Source organism: Marmota flaviventris, chromosome 12, assembly GCF_047511675.1.
Source record: "Marmota flaviventris isolate mMarFla1 chromosome 12, mMarFla1.hap1, whole genome shotgun sequence".
Taxonomy (NCBI): domain Eukaryota; kingdom Metazoa; phylum Chordata; class Mammalia; order Rodentia; family Sciuridae; genus Marmota; species Marmota flaviventris.
In genome coordinates, this window is record NC_092509.1 from 58,521,174 (window position 1) to 58,541,278 (window position 20,105).

Here is a 20,105-nt window from a genome sequence, read left to right on the forward strand (position 1 = left end):
TTTATTCATTCACTAAAAGAAAATTGAACAATCATTATATATAATCAATTCTAAAATTAAGATGTTAATTGATCTTATCACATGTGTATAGTTAACACAGTAAATTTTTTATCTGATTGTCAAAATCATAATTTGTCCAAGCCCCTTAACAATTTTACCTTTCAGTATCTCCTCCATACAGTGGGTTAATGAAGTAAAATCTGCTGCAATCCTATTCAACTGTACACTAAATTCTTGAGATTTATAGTTCTATGTGTTTTAACTCTTCAAAATATATAAATATAATTAAATCATTTCATTAAAAAGTTCATTCTTTATAGAATATTGAAACAAGAGAATTCATAAATTTAACTAAAATCTCTTGAGTTGCAACTTATAAGTTCTTAACATGTATGTGTGTGTATATATACATATACACACATACACAAACACACACACACACCCAAAGGAAGGATACCTGAAAACTGTGTATATATATATATATATATATATATATATATATATATATATACACACACACATACATACATACATACATACACATACACACTGAGGGAAGGATAGCTGATAACTGCCAATTATGTATTAGGTAAAATAATACTGTATTGTATTGTCTCTAAATACGTATGTAAATAAAATAAATAAATAAAGTAAATAAAACGTCTCAGAGATTTAGGTTAAGAACAAGAAAGACATTCTTTCTAAGGAATGTTATTAACTGTTAAAACTGACATCCCTGGCAATCATGTCCTTATTTTAGAATAATAGTCACTCATAGGAATGGTTTACTTATGGATCTAGAAGTCTGTTTTCCTTTCATTCAAAACTTTGCTTATATCTGGAAGTTGTGGTTCACTCCCATAATCCCAGTGACTGATGAGACTGAGATAGGAGGAACAAGAGGATCACAAATTAGAGGACAGTCTCTGCAATTTACTGAGACCCTATCTCAAAATGAAAATCACAAATTAGAGGAAATTCTCTGCAATTTACTGAGACCCTATCTCAAAAAGAAGAATAAAACAGGGATGAGGATGTAACTCAGTGGTAGAATTCTTCCAGGTTCACTCCTCAGTACCAGAAAACACACATAAATATACACATTCAGACATACAAAACTCTTCCACTTGTTCTTTCCAGTTTCCACATACCAATATTAGCTGATTGTAGTATACTTTTACCTACCTTTACAAGCCATATAGCAGATGTATTATCTTTGTGTTCATTATCATTTTTGAGATTAATTGCATCTTCACAAAGTCCTTTTACATAAAGCAAACAGATTTGAAATATCTCATCAGCCCAAAAAAGATTGCGGTACAAAAATGTCCTGAAAGAAATTTTCAAACTAATGTCTCATTTCAAATAAATAAAATTAATTAAGAAATAGCTAGCATAGTTTATTTCATATTTCTGTAATTAAAATGTTCTGCATTGACCTCATTTTAAATGAAAACAACTGGTAAGCATTAGGGGTTGCGTTTAGTTCATGTTTTGGAGGCTGGATGGCACCAAAATAGGGAGGGTAACAATGATTATTGAATCAAATTATTGAATTTCAATAATTTTGAAACATCAACCAGTGTTATCTAAAAAGAATTATATTTCCTCAATTTATTAAATTTATTAAATCTAAATAAAAGTCTTCAATTACTTTTCTCTCAATTATAGGAAAAAAGTTAACTGGATTGGGGCCTATTTAGAGAATATTTCTCAAATTTTCTACCTACCTATGTCCTAAAATAAAGAAGATGGACCTTTTTCTTTTTTCTGCTCTTTTTCACTGGTCTATTCATGACCACAAAGCAAGTCACTGCCAGCAACATTAGAAATTACAGACATAACTAGAGAGAGAAAGAGCAGAGTGAAAGAGAAAAGTCTTCTTAAAAATAAAAGCTTCCCTGTTTGTGGAAAAAAGGGGGTTTTCTGTGCTTTGTGATCTCTACAGGGTGGCTGATTTTAAGGCTTATCATGCTTATGATATATCTAAAAAAAAATCATTAGCTCTTCCATGTCTTCCCCTGTTTATAGATAAAAGCTTTATATTCTATGAAGCTAGTAAAATTTAAGCTTCATGGTCCTTTCATTTGCACTGCCCCTTCTAAAGTCTTGTGTTATTTATCTTAAAGATGGCTTTAATTGCTTCTGGATCTTGTTACTAAGACTAAGTGTAGTATCTGTTTTATCAGTTTAAAGAAGACCTCCTCAAATTATATAGCTTCACATAAAACAGAACTAACTATTCATAGATGTAGAAGAATTTCTTTGTCAACTTCCTTCTCAGGATTTGGCACAGGGAAGGAAACAAGAAGCACATTGTGGAAAGTAAAATATTACATGAAACAAATGCAATCTTAGTATTTATTAACAAGATGATGACTATCAAAATTCAGGTAGTAATAAACTCACACTATCCTGCATTGCTTAAAGCTTTCTTTTTTCCTATTCAATTTCAATTTGCATGTTTTAACCAGAAACAAGACTGAAGAGGGTACATTTAAAAATAATTATAAACATGGAAAGTATAAAAAAATTGAATTTATAATGCAAAATTTGACAAGAGAAAAATAAGGCATAAATTAATACTGTGCATAGTTGCATAATTACAGTGCACATAATGTGAGGAGCTAACCACAAATTTCCATTTTCATTTGCAAAAGAAAATTAAATATATTCCCCCCAAATTTTAGTCACATAAAAGAACTGGGTGGTATTAGAGAATATATTACAGAGGCCTTATTAAACTCCAGGTCTTGGCTTCCAGGAAAAGTAGAGTTGATGTGCTTTTTCCTATTCTTCCAACCAAGTATAACTAAAAACTCCAGGGCTGGGGATATAACTCAGTTGATAGAGTGTTTGCCTTGCATGCACAAGGCCCTGGTTCAATCTCCAGTACCTCAAAGAAAGAAACAAAACAAAAAACTCCAGACATTGTGTAAAAGAAAACATAAGAAGACACTGAAAAGTGGAGAAGAGAAGCACACTGGTTAAGAGATAAGTGGTAAGTGTCTTCCTTGGGTTTTCTTTTTCATCATACACCCCAGACTTGGAACTGTAGACACTGGCAACTTGGAAATGCCAATGTGTGCAGACAGAAAAAAAAAAGTAATGAAAATGCCTTTTTTTTTTTTTTTAAGCTAAAGGACCTGGAAAGGGGCAGTCTATCAAGACAGAAACTTTTAGATAATATTAACTCTACTCCAGCCAAATATCAGAGGAACAAAATGTGGTGAATGTGGAGCTAATATCTCCATGGGAGGTTTCGGGGAAGGTTCAAGTGGAGATGAATGGGTAAAGAAATTACACGTAAATAGAAAAAAAATAGAACATAAATAAGAACCAAATGGATTTTTTTGGGGGGGTGCTGAGAGCCATAGCCAAGTAGGAATGACGCATGGCATTTTTGGTTGAAAGGTGACCCTGCTCAGGGATTAGGGTGGCTCCAGGTTTAGGGTGGATCCTGCTGGATTAGGGTGGGTCCAGGTTTAGGGTGGATCCTGCTGGGAATAGGGCGTATCCGGCTGCCTCAGGCGCCCGCTCCTTGAGTTCCCGTTGAGTTCTCACCGGGTTCTGAGAGAATTGGTATGCAGAGCCTGGTGGAGGGAGTGTATTTTTCCCCAGAACGTGTGTGTAGAGTGCGGGTGAGAGGTTGGGAATAAAGAGTTGCTGTTGGAATCTACAAGGCTTTTGTGGTGGCTTGGTTATTTTGTGCCCAGCCAGACTAAGGCAGGGGGGCTAAAAACCACAGTAACAGAAATGGGAAAAAAATGGAAGACTGAAGTGGACAGAAAGACAAATCAGTGAATTGGAAAAAAATATAAAAATTATCTAATCGGAAGCACAAAGAGGAAGTTGACTGAAAAAATAAACTCCAGCGAACCTGTGGAATCAGGAAAGTGGGGGGGGGGAAGGGGAGGCAGGAGGGGAAGGGAATAAAGAGAGAGCTCTAGAGCCAGCATTCTTCTCTCCTCCAACTCCAGTCACTGCCCCACCACACCACCACCATGCTCTGGGTCCGTCTCCCGGCAACTTCCCTCCAGTAGCCACCATCCCACACAGCAGCAGCTGTGGCTATAGCTCTCCCTGTTGAAGGGACTCAGCGTGACCCCCAAGGAGAACAGGTCACCCAGAGTTCTGGTGCACAAGACCGCCAGGAGGATCTTCCAGGAGCCCAAAGAACCTGACCCCAGCATGGAGGATGAACCACCACTGAGAGAAAACCCACTCTGCATTGTCCTCTTTTCTATAGAATACCATGATATTTGGCAGATGTATAAAAAAGCTGAAGCTTGGGCTGGGGATGTGGCTCAAGGGGTAGCGCACTCGCCTGGCATACGTGCGGCCCCCGTTCGATCCTCAGCATCACATACAAACAAACATGTTGTGTCCACTGAAAAACTAAAAATAAATATTAAAAATTATCTCCCCGTCTCTCTCTCTCTCTCTCTCTCTCTCTCTTTTTTTGAAGGAAAAAAAAAAGCTGAGGCTTCCTTTTGGACAGTTAAGGAGGTAGATCTCTTCAGGAACATTCAACCCTGGGAAGCCCTGAAGCTTGAGGAGAGAGATTTTATAGCACATGTTCTGGCTTTTAGCAGGTGATAGCATAATACGTGAAAAATTGGTGAAGCAATTTAGCCAAGAAATTCAAATTACAGAAGCCCACTGTTTCTATGGATTCCAAATTGCCATAGGAAAAATACATTCTGTAATGTACAGTTTCCTTATTGTCACATTAAAAATTCCAAAGAAAAAGAATTTATCTTCAATGGCACTGAAATGATGCCTTGTGTGAAGAAGAAAACAGATTTGGAATCAGGATAAAAAGTCTATTTGTGGAGAGCATGATGTAGCCTTTGCTAATGTGGAAGAAATCTTCCTTTCTGGTTCTTTTGCATCAATATATTCTGGCTTAAGAAATGATGGCTGATGCCTGGTCTCACATTTTCCAGTGAACTTATTAGCAGAGATGAGTGATTTTGCCTGCTCAGTGTTCAAATACTTGCTACACACTGTGGGAGAAGAGGATAAAAGTAATTATCAATTTTGTTAGGATAGAACAGGAGTTCCTCACCAAGGCCTTGCCTGTGAAGCTCATTGGGATGAACTGCTCTTTGATGAAGTAGTGCATTGAGTTTGTGGCAGACAGGCTTATGCTGAAACTGGGCTCTAGTGAGATTTTCAGAGTAGAAAACCCACTTGACATTATGGAGAATATTTCACTGGAAGGGAAGACTAACTTCTTTGAGAAGAGAGTAGTTGAGTATCAGAAGATTGGAGAATTCTCTTACCTTGGATGCTGATTTCTAAACGAACAAATGTGCTCTTATTTTGTTGATTTTTTTTTTCTCCCTTGCCACCCCCCTCAGAAAAAATCAGCTAAAATGAATCAACCAGCTACACCATTGTCCTTAAGGTTTATTAACAACATCTATAAAACTGTGTAGCTATCAGAATCAATCCTGTTTATTAATAAGCTAGTGGTGTTACTTAGAAAGAAAGGACATTTGAAACAGGCTACTTGAATTCTTATGGAAGATCTTGTCCTTTTCAGCTTTTGAAAGCAGGCTGTCCAGCTTCACCACAGCACTAATGGTGGTGATCCAGGTTTTAAAGAAAGGAAACCCTCAAGTAAGTTTGACCCAGCAAGATGAAAGATCACTTATGACCATAAAGCAGTTGAGATGTCAGTCTCTGCTGAGAGCCATTGCCAAGTAGGAATGACGCATGGCAATTTCTTTGTCAGCCTACCCCATGTTGCTTAGAGGAAGGACTCTCCATTGTGGAAATGGGCTTGCCTTTGGACCCAGGTCATTTGCAGTGACATTGCATGTATGTTTGAGTAAGGTGACCCTGCTCAAGGACCAGGGTGGATCCAGGTTTAGGGAGGATCCTGCTGGATTAGGGTGGGTCCAGGTTTAGGGTGTATCCTGCTGGGAATAGGGAGTATCCTGCTTCCTCAAGCGCCCGCCCGCTCCTTGAGTTCCCGTTGAGTTCTTGCGGGATTCAGAGAGTATTTTGGGATGCAGAGCCCAGTGGAAGTGTGGATTTGCCCCAGAACGTGCATGTAGAGTGCAGGTGTGAGTTCGGGAATAAAGAATTGCTGTTTGAATCTACAAGGCTGTGAGTGGCTCGTGATTTTGTTCCCAGCCAGACTGCGGCAAGTCTCACTGCTATGAAGCAGACTTTAAAGTTTATTTAAATAGTTTATAAATAAACTGGCACTTTACATACAAATGAACATTGTATTCTCAAGGGAAAACCTGATTTATTTGGTTTCTACACCAAAAACAAAGTGTTGTATTTACCAGTAACAGGAGCCAATTAAAAATTCACTAAGCAACTAAAGTTAAACTTATTTGACTAAGCATGTAATCTCTTTTTTAATTTAAATTTTAATTTTTTATTTGTTCTTTTTAATTATATATGACAGTAGAATGAATAATTTTGGCAAGTTATACATACATAGAGTATAACTTATTCTATTTAAGATTCCACCTTGTAGTTGTAGAAGCAGGTAATTTTTAAGCTTTATTTTCTTTAATGAATTGAAATACTCTTTAATCACTTTTTAAGTCAGTCTTGTGCATACTTAGACATTAGTCTACTGATGCCAGTAGAAGATAGTTTGTGTATTTTGTCTCGTACCCCAAGTACAATATCATGGCATCTTCTGTTCGACTGAGGTATAGTGTCTTACAGGGTAAGGAGCTTCTAACTTAAGTTGTTGGGAATTTGGGAATTGAGGAATGATTTGAGAGACTGCTAGTGACCCAGTGACATGGGAGGGGTAGTATCATTCTATTTCTTAAAATGGGCTTTCCTTAATTTCTAATTGGTAAAAAAAAGTTGCAAAAGGTCTTTGTGAGATTCAAGATAGTATTATAAATTTTCAAACCATCAAAGTGACCTGCCTAAGCACTCCTATTAAGTGGTAGACTGGAACAGAAATTGGCTATCCTAAAAGTTGTGTTTATTCTAACTTTTTAAGTAGGTACTGTTGAGACTTGATCAACAAGTCTTACTCCATGTCTCTTAAATTAGTAAATAAACTCTAAATGTCCATTTAGGTTTTACCTATTTGTGTTTTTTGGAAAAAAAAATCACCCAGTACTATCCTGAAGTTAATAACTGAAAAAATACTGTTCATTGTAATGCTAACATTTGCTTAAATATGAGCGCCACCTGGTGAATTCCTTAGCCAGTACAAAACTAGTGCTGTTATGAGCCATTAATATGTGTTTAATTCAAATGTTAATTTCAGGTGGAGGTATAAAGATAATTAGTGGAGCTATTGGATTAATCTGCCTTTATGTTTGGGGGAAAAAGCCAATGTTACATGGAAGATGATGCATGACTTACATTGATCCTTGTGACTGTTTGTTAGTTGACTGTATTGTATGTTGACTATTTGACCATTGATCAGTTTCCTTCATTTATTGTATAAGCATTTTTTCATTTCCTATCATATGGGACTTTCGCATCTTTTAAATTATTGTTGATTAAAGTTAATAAATTCAGGTTATATGGTCCTTAAAAAAAGATCTAGCATTTGTGTCTGGAGTCCCAGGGGGTAAGAGAAAGAAGGCAGATTAAATATATATATTAATATATATACTTGAAGAAATAATGGCTGAAAACTCCCCAAATTTGGCAAAAGACACACAAAACAAGAGATTCGTGAAGCTAAGGGAATTAAGCACAGGATAAATCAAAGAAATCCACACCAAGACATATCAATGTTGAATTTTTGAAAACTAAAAAGAAAAAAAAAATCTTGAAAACAGCAAGAGGAAAACCACTTTTTTTATAGGAGATAAACAATTCAAATGATCAAGGAGGCCATTAGAAAATGGCACAACATTTTTCAAGTGCTAAAAGAAAAGAATTACCAACCCAGGATCCCCTATATATATATACCCTATCCATCAATGAAGGGAAATTCAGGATATTCTTAGATACAGGAAAAGTAAGATAATTTGTTGCTAAAAGACACCCCCTAAGAGAATGGCTAAACTAAATTCATTGACCAGATATTAAACAACCAAAAATTAAAAGAAGGAGCATCAAAAAAGGAAGAAAAAACATGACAGACAAAATTATGAATAAATATAATAAGCTATCCTCTCTTGATTTTTCTAAATCATGTTTGATAATGGAAGCAAAAGTCATAATGCTGTTTAATATGGTTCCAACTATATGTAGATGAAATATTTAAGACAATTATACTATAAACAGGGGATAGTTAAGAGATATTAAATTACAATTTCTAAAATTCATCTGTTGAAAGTATGGCATTTGCCATTAAATGGATGGAACTGGAGACTATCATGCTAAGTGAAATAAGCTAATCCCCCAAACCAAAGGCCGAATGTTCTCTAGTATATGTGGATGCTGACTTACAAAGTATGGGGAGGTTTACCTGATTGGAAAGGGCAGAGTTGGGGGAAGGAAGGGAGGATGGGTATGGGAAAGACTGTAGGAAGACAGAGAGGGCATGTAATGATATATTTCAAGCCTTAAAAAAAAATGATTGCCAACCTAAATTACTATATCCAGCAAAGCTACACTTCAAAATTAAAGAAAAAAATAAAACTTTCCAAAAAAGCATAAGCTAATGGAATTCATGAACACTAATCCAGAAATACAGAAGATGCTTACATGAATCCAACACACAGGAAAAAATAAAAATAAAAGAACATGGGAAAAAAATAAATCTCTTTAGAAGAGTAGATAAGCAAATGAGAATTAGGAACAGATCAAACATTAGAAATAAAACAAAATTATAGAAAAAAAATGGCATACATTTTAATAATAACACTGAATGCAAATGATGTAAATTTTTCAATCAAGAGACAGACTGGCAGATAGGATTAAAAAACAAGACCCAACTGCATGTTGTCTGCAATAAACACATCTTACTTGCAAGTTTAAGAATGTAAAATAATATTTTATGCAAACTGAATCTAAAAGCAAGAAGGAGTAACTATTCTCATATCTGAAGAATCAACTTCAAAATCAAATTTTGTCAGAAGAGACAAAAGTCACCATATTGGTAAACAAAACAATCCAACAAAAATATATAATAATTGTAAATATGCTCCAAATGTTGGTGCACCAAATTTCATAAAGCAAACATTACTCAATATAAAGGGACAGATAAATACAATACAATAATCGTGGCTGATTTCAATATCCCACTCTAATTGATAGGTCATCCAGATCAAAAAATTAACCAAGGTACTACAGAGTTAAACTATACTTCAAATCAGTGTCCTTAACAAACATATGCAGAATATTTCATCCAATAACAGCTGAAAGCACTTTCTTTTCAGCTAATTATGGAGCCTTCTCCAAAACAGATTAGATATTAGATCACAAAATAAGTCTTGGCAAATTCAAAGAAAGAAAGAAAGGAAAGTTAAAAAATGAAATAATTCCTTCATTCTTCTTCTTATCAGATCATTATGGAATAAATGTGGAAAAAAACAAGAAAAATACAGAAATGCTGCAAATACATGCAGAAAGGTTGGTGAGGTGAGATATTTAAAAATTCCCAGAATCAAATGAGAATAGAAACACAATATATAGAATCTGTGGGAAACAATGAAAATAGCCATATGAAGGAAGTTTACAGCTGATAAAACAATCAGAAATATCTCAAATAACCTAATAATGCATTTCAATGTCTTAGAAAAAACAAGAATCTAAAAATCAACCTGAAAAACAACAATGAAAGAAAGAATAAAGATCAGGAAATTAATGATAGAAAGAATAATATAATAATACAAAGGATCAATAAAACAAAGAATAAGTTATTTGAAAAGATAAGTAAGATTGGCAAACCTCTGGCCAAACTAACCAAAAGAAAGAGAGGAAAGACCAAAATTAATAGAATTAGAGATGAAAAAAGGGATAAAACAGAAACTCAGAGACTGTTTGAAAATTTATGTTCTAATCAACTGGAAAAATGTAGAATAAATAGATAACTTCCTAGACATATACAATCTACCAAAATTGAATCAAGAGGATATAGAAAATGTAAATAGACCAATCATAAGTAATGAGATTAAGCAGTAATTAAAACAACCTTTTATTATGGTTTGGATATGAAGTCTCTCCAAAAGTTTCTGTATTAATTCAGAAAATTATGTGAGAACTGTGAGAACTGTAACCTAATCAGTCTCAGTCCTTCCTAGTTTGAATGGACTGGGTGGTAACTATAGGCAGGTGGGTTATGGTTAGAGGAAGTGGGTCACTGGGGATGTGCACTGGAAGGGTGCAACATTTTTATAGTTGCCCTTCTTATCTCTACTTGCTGACCACACCATGAGCTGAGCAGATTTTCTCTGCAAGGATCTTCCCTCATGATGTGCTGCCTCACTTGGGGCTCAGAGCAATGGAGTCAACCATCTGAGGTCTATGAAACCTCAGACAGACTGAGAAATCCGAAACCATGAGCCCAACAAACTTTTTTCTGATCTAAGTTGTTCTTGTCAAGTATTTTGGTCATGGCAATGCAAAAACTGAATAAAACACCTTCCAACAAAGAAAAGTCTAGAACCAGACAGATTCATGACTGAATTTTATAAGATCTTTAAAGAGAACAAACATCAATGCTACTCAAATTACTCCATGAAATAGAAAGAGAAGAAATGCTTTCAAATACATTCTACAAAGCCAAAGTCATGAATGTCATTCAATATTGGCTAAAAACACATCAAGGAAAGAAAATTATCAACCAATATCCTTGATGAACACTGGTGCAAAAATCCTTCATAATACTCTTGCAAATCAAATTAAAAATATTTTTCTGAGATAATATACTCTGCTGGGTACAGTGACTTGTGAGACCGGGGCAGCAAGGTCACAAGTTCCAGGCCAGCCTCTACAACTTAGTGAGACCCTGTCTTAAAATAAAAAATGAAAAGGCTTGGGATATAGCTCAATGATAGACAGCCCCTGGATTTAATCCTCAGGATCACAGGCAAACAAAAATGTAACACAACACATAAACAGAATCAAGGATAAAAATTACATAATTATCTAAATAGATGGAGAAAAAGTCTTTGACAAAATTAAACATAAAAATTAATTAATTAATTAAGCATAAAAATCCTAAAGAAATCCAGAATAGAAGTACCTCAATATCATAAAGAATATACATGATAAACCCAAAGCTAACATCATACTGAATGGGGAAAAACTGAAAGCATTTCATCTAAAAATCAAGAACAAAACAAGTATGTTCACTCTCACCACTCCTATTTAACATAATATTTGAAATTTAAAAAGAACTAGACAATAAAAGAAATAAAAGGGACACAAGAAGAAAAGAAGGAAGCCAAATAATTCTTATTGGCAGATGATACTATTTTATACTTAGAACACAAATTCATATGGAAGAAAAAAAGACTCATACAAAAAGCAATGCTTATTAGTAAAAAGTAATGTTGGAAGCATCAAAATATCTGACTTCAAATTATACAATAAAGCCATACTAACAAAAACAGCTTGATAATGACATAAAAATAGACATGTAGACCAATGGAAAAGAGTAGAAGACACAGACAAACACAGACAGATACAATCATCTGAAAACATACACTGAAGAAAAGACAGGTGGGAGGCAGGGAAGGAGAGAAAAAGTGCTGGGGAGCGATATTGGCCAAATTATATTGTTATGTTGTGTGCCTGTATGAATATGGAACAACAAATTCCATCAATATGTACATTGATACACATATAATATACATATAATAATGTACTGATAAAAAATGTGAAAAAATAAAACCAAACTGAATTCTAAAAAAAAAGGAAAAAGAAAAGAGAAAGAAATAAAAACGAAAAGATAATCTCTATAACAAATGGTTCTGGGAAAACTTGTGATGAACCCAGTCTAATTCCATCTTAAGATTGGGAGCCATCTTGTCAAAAAGTCATGAAAAGTTAATTTCTGTTTTATTATAAATTACTGCGATTTCTAAACTTGTTTGGAATTCCTGCCCACGTCTTGAAATCACCCATGCCTGGCTTTCCCTGACCAGATAACAACCCTCTTTGAAACTTCAGTGGCGCCTCATAAATTCTGATGTTGGGATCTAAATTTATTCCTTACCTGTTAAGCCATATAGATCACTAACCTACTATCTGCCTTTGTATTATGCTTGTCAAAATCCTATTATCTATAAGTTCTCAAGAAACCCCCCTTTGCAACTTTGTGCTATAAAACTGTGTTCCTAGAGAGCTGGGGTACTTATCTCTAGCCCAGGGTTTTCGGGAGGGAAAATTAAAGCTTGCTTTAATTTGATTTAAAATTGGAGTCAGTGGTCTTTTCTTTGCATCAGGGTTTAACACTTGATATCCCCATATAGAATAAAAGTAGATTTTAACTTCTTGCCATATAAAAAAGTCAACTCAAAATGGATCAAAGACCTATATATGAAGAATTATGAAAAATAATATTATATTTCACAGGCAAAGAAAAGCAGAGGGACAGTGCAGCTTGGGAGGGAGGAGGGGAAACTAGCCAAGCACTAATCTCTCACAGTAAATCCTTTCCTAATAACAATGGGCTCTGAAGCAAGGGGGTGGATATTGAATGCTGGGCTCCTGACCTTTCCACATTGCAAATTAGTCCTAAATGCGGGCACAGTAAAATTCTGGGAAACAATGAATCCCAGAGCAAGAAAAGCAATGGGTAAGCTATGAGTACTCATCCTTTGGGAGCTTTTTATAAAACTGCCTTCCAGAGTTAAAATTTTAACCTGTACAACTAGCCCAACAGTCTGAAGGACATGCCCACAGTTTCCACTCTTATTATGCCATATAAAACTAAAATCCCCTCTGTAACCTACCGGTCATATTCACATTCAGAAAATGGGCCCCTGCGGTGCTTGAGTCTGCAAATAAATAAATGGCTTCTCTGAATCTGTTGAGGTCTGATCTGTCACTTTGCACTTACAATATATAAGACCAGAAACTTTACAACTGCTAAAAGAAAATATAAGGGAAACACTTCAACATGTAGGCACTGGCATGATTTTCTGAAGGAAACTCCTATAGCTTAGGAAATAATAGTAAGAATTAAACAATGGGATGGTGTTGAATTAAAAAACTTCTGCACAACAAGGAAACAATTTGCAATTGTTTACAATTTGCAATGTAAAGAGACAGCCTCCAAAATGGAAGAAATCTTTGCCAGTTATTCTTCCAATGGAGGATTAATACAAAAAATATAAAAAACTAAAGAAACTTGACATAAATAAAACAAATCCATTAAATAAATTGACTGAATAGACACTTCTCAAAAGAAGAAATACAATGGTCAACAATTGTATGAAAAAGTGTTCAACATCTTTAGCCATCAGAGAAACGCAAATCAAAACATTGAGATTCCATCTCAACTCCAATCAAAATGGCAATTATCAAGATTACAAATAACAATAAATGCTGGCAAGAATGCATGGGAAAAGGAACTCATAAACTGTTAGTGGAAATGTAAATTGGTAAAGCCAGTATGGAAATCAGTATAGAGTTTCCTCAAAAACCTAAGTAGAACTACCATATAATCCAGTTATACCACTCTTTGGTATTTATACAAAAGAATTAAAGTTAGCACTATAAGGTCCTTGCTTAGCATCTGGATAGCCGTCTTAAGTGACAGCTGCCATTTTAAAGAAAAAGTTTCACTTTCTCGCCCAAGGGAGTTTCTGAGAAAGGCTCACTACTCCCCCATACCAATCCAGCCTCTAACAGTCAGCATTAGGACCCACCCTGCTCTGATTCCTGAGCCTGCTCCCAAAAAGTCCTGAAACCTAGGCCTGTTTTGCCTCTCTTTCTGCTCTATAGAGAGATGGCCTTTATTAATTTGTAATGTTTTGAACAACCAACAATAAAAAAATTAAAAAAAAAAAAGAGAGATGGCCTTTATTTGTCAGCTCTGACCAATAAACTCTCCTGTGTATCTCTGCCTGGTCTCTGTCCTTCATTTCTCGTTTACCTGTCTCTAGTTCCTCACTTTCCCTTCAAGCACACTTTAGAGATGCATGCATACCCATGTTTATCACAGCACAATTCACAACTATCAAGTTGTGGGATCAGATGTCCAGTGACATTTTTATCAGATGAATTAATAAAGAAAATGTAGTACACAATGGAGTTTTATTCAGCCATAAAGAAGAAGGAAACTATGTTATTTGCAAAAAAGTGTATGGAAGTGGAGAGCATTGTGTAAAGAGAAATAAGTCAGACACAGAAAGACAAGTATCATGTTTTCTCTCATAGGTTGGAGATAGAAGAGAAAAAAAGAAAGAAAAGTACATCATGAAAGTAATAGGAAGAAGATCATTAGGGTAGACAAAGGAAACTGGAGGAGAATCAGAGGAGATACTAGGGTGTGAAATTGATCAAATTATGTTATTTGCATGTTTGATTATGTCACAATGAAGCCCTCCACTATGGGTAATTAACATACACCAATTAAAAAATAAAATAAAATCCTTTTAAAAAAGTATCCCCACATCTGAGAAAAGCTTAAGTTCCAATGATTTTGAGGTTGAATTCTAGCAAACATTTAAAGAACTAACACCAAGACTTCTCATACCTTTCCAAAAATTCGAGGGTATGGAATACTTCCAAATGTTTTTGAGAGGTCAGCACTACTATTCTTGATAAATATAAATGAAAAATACTCAACAAAATACTAGTAGACTGAATTCACAACACAGTAAAAGAATTATTCACCATGATCATGTAGGATTTGATTCTGGGATATCTGGATGGTTTAATATAAAAAAATCAATAAATGCCAGGTGTGGTGGTGCATACCTATAATCCCAGCATCTAGGGAGGATTGTGAGTTCAAAGCCAGCCTCAGCAACTTAGCAAGGCCCTAGGTAACTCAACAAGACCTAGTCTCTAAATAAAATCTGAAAAGTGGTTAGGGTTGTGGCTTAGTGGTAAAGCACCCCTGGGTTCCATCCCTGCTTTAAACAACACAATAAATATGACATAAAATATGTCACATTAATAGAAAAGAGGGAAAACATATAATCTCATTAGATGCAGAAAAGGCATTTGACAAAATCCCACTTCTTTTCATGATTAAAAATATCCAATCAACTAAGTATCAAAAGAACATACTTTCAAGAAAATAAAGACTATATATGACAAGCCACTCGCTTGTAGAAAACTAAGTATTTTATCTAGGAGGAAGAATAAGACAAAGATTTCCACTCTAATCATCTGTATTCAAACACAGTATTGGAAGTCCTTGTCAAGGAACCTAGACAGCAGAAAGAAAAAAAAAATGACCAATAGAAAAGGAAGAAGTGCAATTGTCACTGATTGCTGACAACATGCTCTTTTATATAGGAAACCTTAAAACTACATTAAGAATTTTTAGAACTAATAAACAAATAAAGTTATAGAATACAGAAATCAGTAGCATTTCTATACAACAAACACCTAAGATAAACTATCCAAGGGCAGGCATATAGATCAATGATAGAGCATTTGCTTCACATATACTATGCTGTGAGTTCAATTCTCTATGCCATCAAAAAAAAAAAAAAAGTTCAGGAACATATTTAACCAAGGTGGTAAAAGATCTAGACACTAAAAACTAGAAGATGTTAACTGAAGAAATTAAAGATGACATAAACAAATGGAAAACTATCCTATGTCTATGAATTAGAAGAATCAGTGATATTAAAATAATATCTCTACCAACCAAAGAAAACTATGATTCAAAATGATCTCTATCAAAACTCCAATGTCAGTTTTCATATATCTAGGGGGAAAAACCCTAAAATTAATATTGAATGAGAAAACAAACCAAATTACCAAGGAAATCACGAATAAAAACAACAAAACTGGAGCCATCACACTACATAACGGAATACTACTCAACCTTAAATAATTCTGTCCTATTTTTCTGTGACAATGTGGGTAGAATTAAAAAACATTATGCTACGTGAAATAAGCCTGGCCCACAAAGACAAATGCAGGTTGAGCTCTGGTACTACAAAAATCTGAAATCCAAAATTTTAAGTGCTAACATGATGACACAAGTGGAAAATTCCATACTTGACCTCATGTGGTGGGATCATAGTCAAAAACACACATGCATTTAAAATATTGGATAAAATTGCCTTCAGGCTATGTATATGAAACATACACATTTGTGAAACATAAATGAATTTGTTTTATTAGAATTGGGTCCCATCCCCATAGTATTTCATTGTTCATATGAAAATATTCCACAATACAAAAATAATCCAAAACACTTTGGTCCCAAGCATTTCAACCTGCACCACATGTTCTTACTTATATTTGGAATCTCAAACAATTCAAATTTAGAATCAGAAAGTAGGATGGTGTTTCTCAGATAAAGGGGGCTGAATAGCATAGGATGATGATTGTCTAAGTGTTCAAAGCCTTAGTTACATGACAGGAATAGGTTTTTACAATATGTTATTTTTAAAGATCTATTGTGTAGTATGGTGAATATAGCTAATAACAGCATATTGTACATTTAAAAACTGTTAATAGAGTACATTTAAAATGTTCTCACCACAAAAATAATAAAGATTTGAGGTGATGATGGATGGATATGTTTATAGCTTTTTATAATTAGTCTACTACATTTTATTCACAAATCATAACATGACTTTGCACCCTATGAATATATTAATTTGTAATAAAAATAAACAAACTTAAATAGCATTTAGGTCAGGAAAAAAGAATTAACAGCAATTTTACATGACCTCTTCCAGAAAATAAGATGAGAAAACATTTCCTGTCCAATTTATGAAGCTGGTATTAGCCTCATATCAAAACCAGACCAAAGCAGTTAAAAAAATAAAACTACAGACAAGTATTCCTCATGCAAAGATATGTAGCCAAATATCACCCAAGGAAATTTAGTAAAATGAATTGTGCACCATGACCAAGTAAAATTTATCCCAGGAATGTAGAGCTGGTTTAGTATTAAAAAGTCAATCAATGTAATCTATCATATTAATAGGTTAAATAGTAAAAATTACATGATCAAATAAATTAACTGATGCAGAAAAAATTCTTACAAAGTTCAACACACTTTCATGATAAGAACTGTCATAAAAATAGGAATAAAGGGGAACTTCTGCAACTTGATAAAGGACATTTACAAAAAACTAACATTGCACTTATGCTTTCCCATAAGACAGGGAACAAGTCAAGGATATCTATTCACACCACTCTTACTCAACATAATCCTTTAAATTCTAAGCATTATATAAGGCAAGAAAAGGAAATAAAGGAATACTGACCAGAAAGGAAGAATTATAACTGTCCCAAGTTATAAATGATATGATTGCCTGTGTAGAAAATTCTAAGAAATATACAAAAAAATCCTTGAATTATTAAGTGTGTTCAGCAAGGTCATATCACATAAGTAAATAGCATGTAACATCAATATGCAAAAATTATATAACCTCTGGTTCTGTTTTGCTAGAGAATCCAGACTGAAATAACAGTACAAGTTTTTTATACTGAGAGTTACACAATGGTAGTGAAAAAAATCAGAAGGACACAGAGAGTATATTCAAGAATGAAAAAAAAATTCAAAACAATAAAGATGTTGATTCTTCCCAAATTAATAAAAAGGTTTAATGCTATTCCTATCAAAATTCAGGCAAAATTATTTGTAGATGTAGACAAAATTATTCCAAAATGTACATGGAAAGAAAAAGGAACTAGAATAGCTAAAACAGTTCTGAAAAAAAAAAAAAGAGTAAAACAAAATCCCAAAAAACCAAAGGCTGAATGTTCTTCCTGATATGTGGATGTTAACACACTAAAAGTAGAGAGGGACACTAGAAGTTCATTGGATTAGAAAAAGAGGAATGATGGAAAGGGAGGGAAGATGGGAATAGGAAAGACTATAGAATTAATTGCACATAACTTTCCTATGTTCATATATGAATACATGACCAGTATAACTCCACATCATTACAACCACAAGAATGGGAAGTTATATTCCATGTATATATAATATGTCAAAATATACTCTACTGTCATATATGTCTAAAAAGAACAAACAAAATATGACAGTTAAAAAAAAACAAACCTTATTGCTACAGAAATTAACCAATGGCAGAGGAAAAGACACATAGATCAATGACACAGAATAGAGAAGCCAAAAGTGGACCCACAAACATACCAAACTGATTTTTGATAAATATGCCAAACCAAGTCATTAGAAGAAAACCTTTCAACAAATGATGCTGGAGCAATTCAACATCCATAAGCAAGAAAATGAATCTTAATCTAAGTTTTATACCTTATAAAAAATTAATTCAAAATGAATTAAAGAAAGCCTAAAACCAAAAACCTTAAAAACAAAAACAAAATCAACCAACAAACAAAATAAAACAGCAAAATAAATCTTTGGAATCCAGGGCTAAGCAAAATGTTCCTAAACTTGATACCAAAAGCAAGTTTCCATAAGAATAAAAATTGATAAATTGTATTTCATCAAATTTGAAAACCTTTGCTCTCCAAAAGACCCTGGTAAGAGAATGAAAAGATAAGGAACATGATTTGCATAATCTATGGCCAGCAACAGCTCCTTTCAATTCCTCATCCCTATTCCTTGGTCAGCAAAATGTATCACTTTAATAAGGGGGAGGAGTTGAGTGACAGCCATGTCTCCACATTAAAGTCCTCCCAAGTCAGTGAAGCTGAGCTCAACTACTTTACAGGTCCAAAGAGCAATTTAACTATTGATTCAATGTCTGGCATGTAATCAATGCCAAATAAATACTCTTGAATTTAAAACAAACCAAAACCAAAGACCAGGAGAAAGTATTTGTAAACCACATATTTGAAAAAGAATCTATAGTTGGAATATAAAAAGAACTCTCAAAACTCAACAGCAAAATTAAAAAGAATAATAATCCAATTAGAAAATGGACAAAAGAAATGAAGATACATTTTACAAAAGAGGACATGTCTATGGCAAATAAGGACTTAAAAACATATTCAACATTAGGGGAATGCAAATCGAAACCCTGAAGAGATATTACTATATACCTATCAGAATGTCTAAAATAAAAAAAAATAGTGATAATGCCAAATGATATCACACATATGTAGAAACTGAATCACTCATACATTATTGGTGGGAATTAAAGTGGTACAATTACTCTAGAAAACAGTTTGATAGTTTCTTTGGAAATTAAACTTGCAATTACCTTGTGACCCAACAATTAAACTCTTGGGCATTTACCCCAGAAAAATGAAAACTAGTTTCAAAAGCAACCTGTACACACACACTCTCTCTCTCTCTCTCTCTCTCTCTCTCTCTCTCTCTCTCTCTCTCTCTCTCTACACAAATGTTTGAACATTTATAAAAAAAAAAAGTTTACAAAAAACTAACATTACACTTATGCTTTTCCATAAGACAGGGAACAAGTGAAGGATGTCTATTCTCAGCACTCTTTCAAGGATAGCCAAAAACTGGATAATACCCAGATGTACTTCCCTAGCAAATGGTTAAATAAACCATGGTAAACACATATCATGGAATGTACTGAGCCACAGAAAGGAACTATTGACATACACAGCAACCTGGATGAGTTCTGTTATGTGAAAAGAGTCAGTCCCAAAGATTATATACTATGTGATTCCATCTACATAACATTCTTCTTTTTTTTTTTTTTTTTGCTTTTATAAAACCACTTAATCAAAGTATGATGGATACACAACAAAACTGTACATTTTTAATTTATATAGCTTGATACATTTGGAAATAAGCATACATCTGTAAACCATCACCACATCTATGCAACACACCTCCAAATGTTTCCTCCTCTCTTCTTTATTTATCATTATTATTTGTGACAAGAATACACTTTTTTCCCCTTAAGAACATTCTTGGAAAGACAAAAGTATAGAAATGGAGAACTGATTAGTGGCAGACACAGGCTAAGGAGAGAGTGGGAATGGGAAGGAAGTGGGTATAGTCATAAAAACAGAAAAACACGAGGGATTTTTTAGTGACAGAAATGTTCTGTATCTTGATCATATTAGTGTCTATGTTCTGTTGTCATAATGTACAACAG

At 34.1% G+C, this 20,105-nt stretch overlaps 1 protein-coding gene and 1 pseudogene across 1 annotated transcript in view; one reads left to right on the top strand and one right to left on the bottom strand.

Moving 5' to 3' along the window:
- Nucleotides 1–20,105, bottom strand: part of Dnah14 (dynein axonemal heavy chain 14) — a 376,581-nt gene that overhangs the window by 324,842 nt on the left and 31,634 nt on the right. The window contains 1 exon segment of the mRNA XM_071619724.1: nt 1,186–1,330. Coding sequence (XP_071475825.1) covers nt 1,186–1,330 — 145 coding nt within the window.
- On the top strand, nt 3,288–5,300 carry LOC114107339 (ribonucleoside-diphosphate reductase subunit M2 pseudogene; annotated as a pseudogene).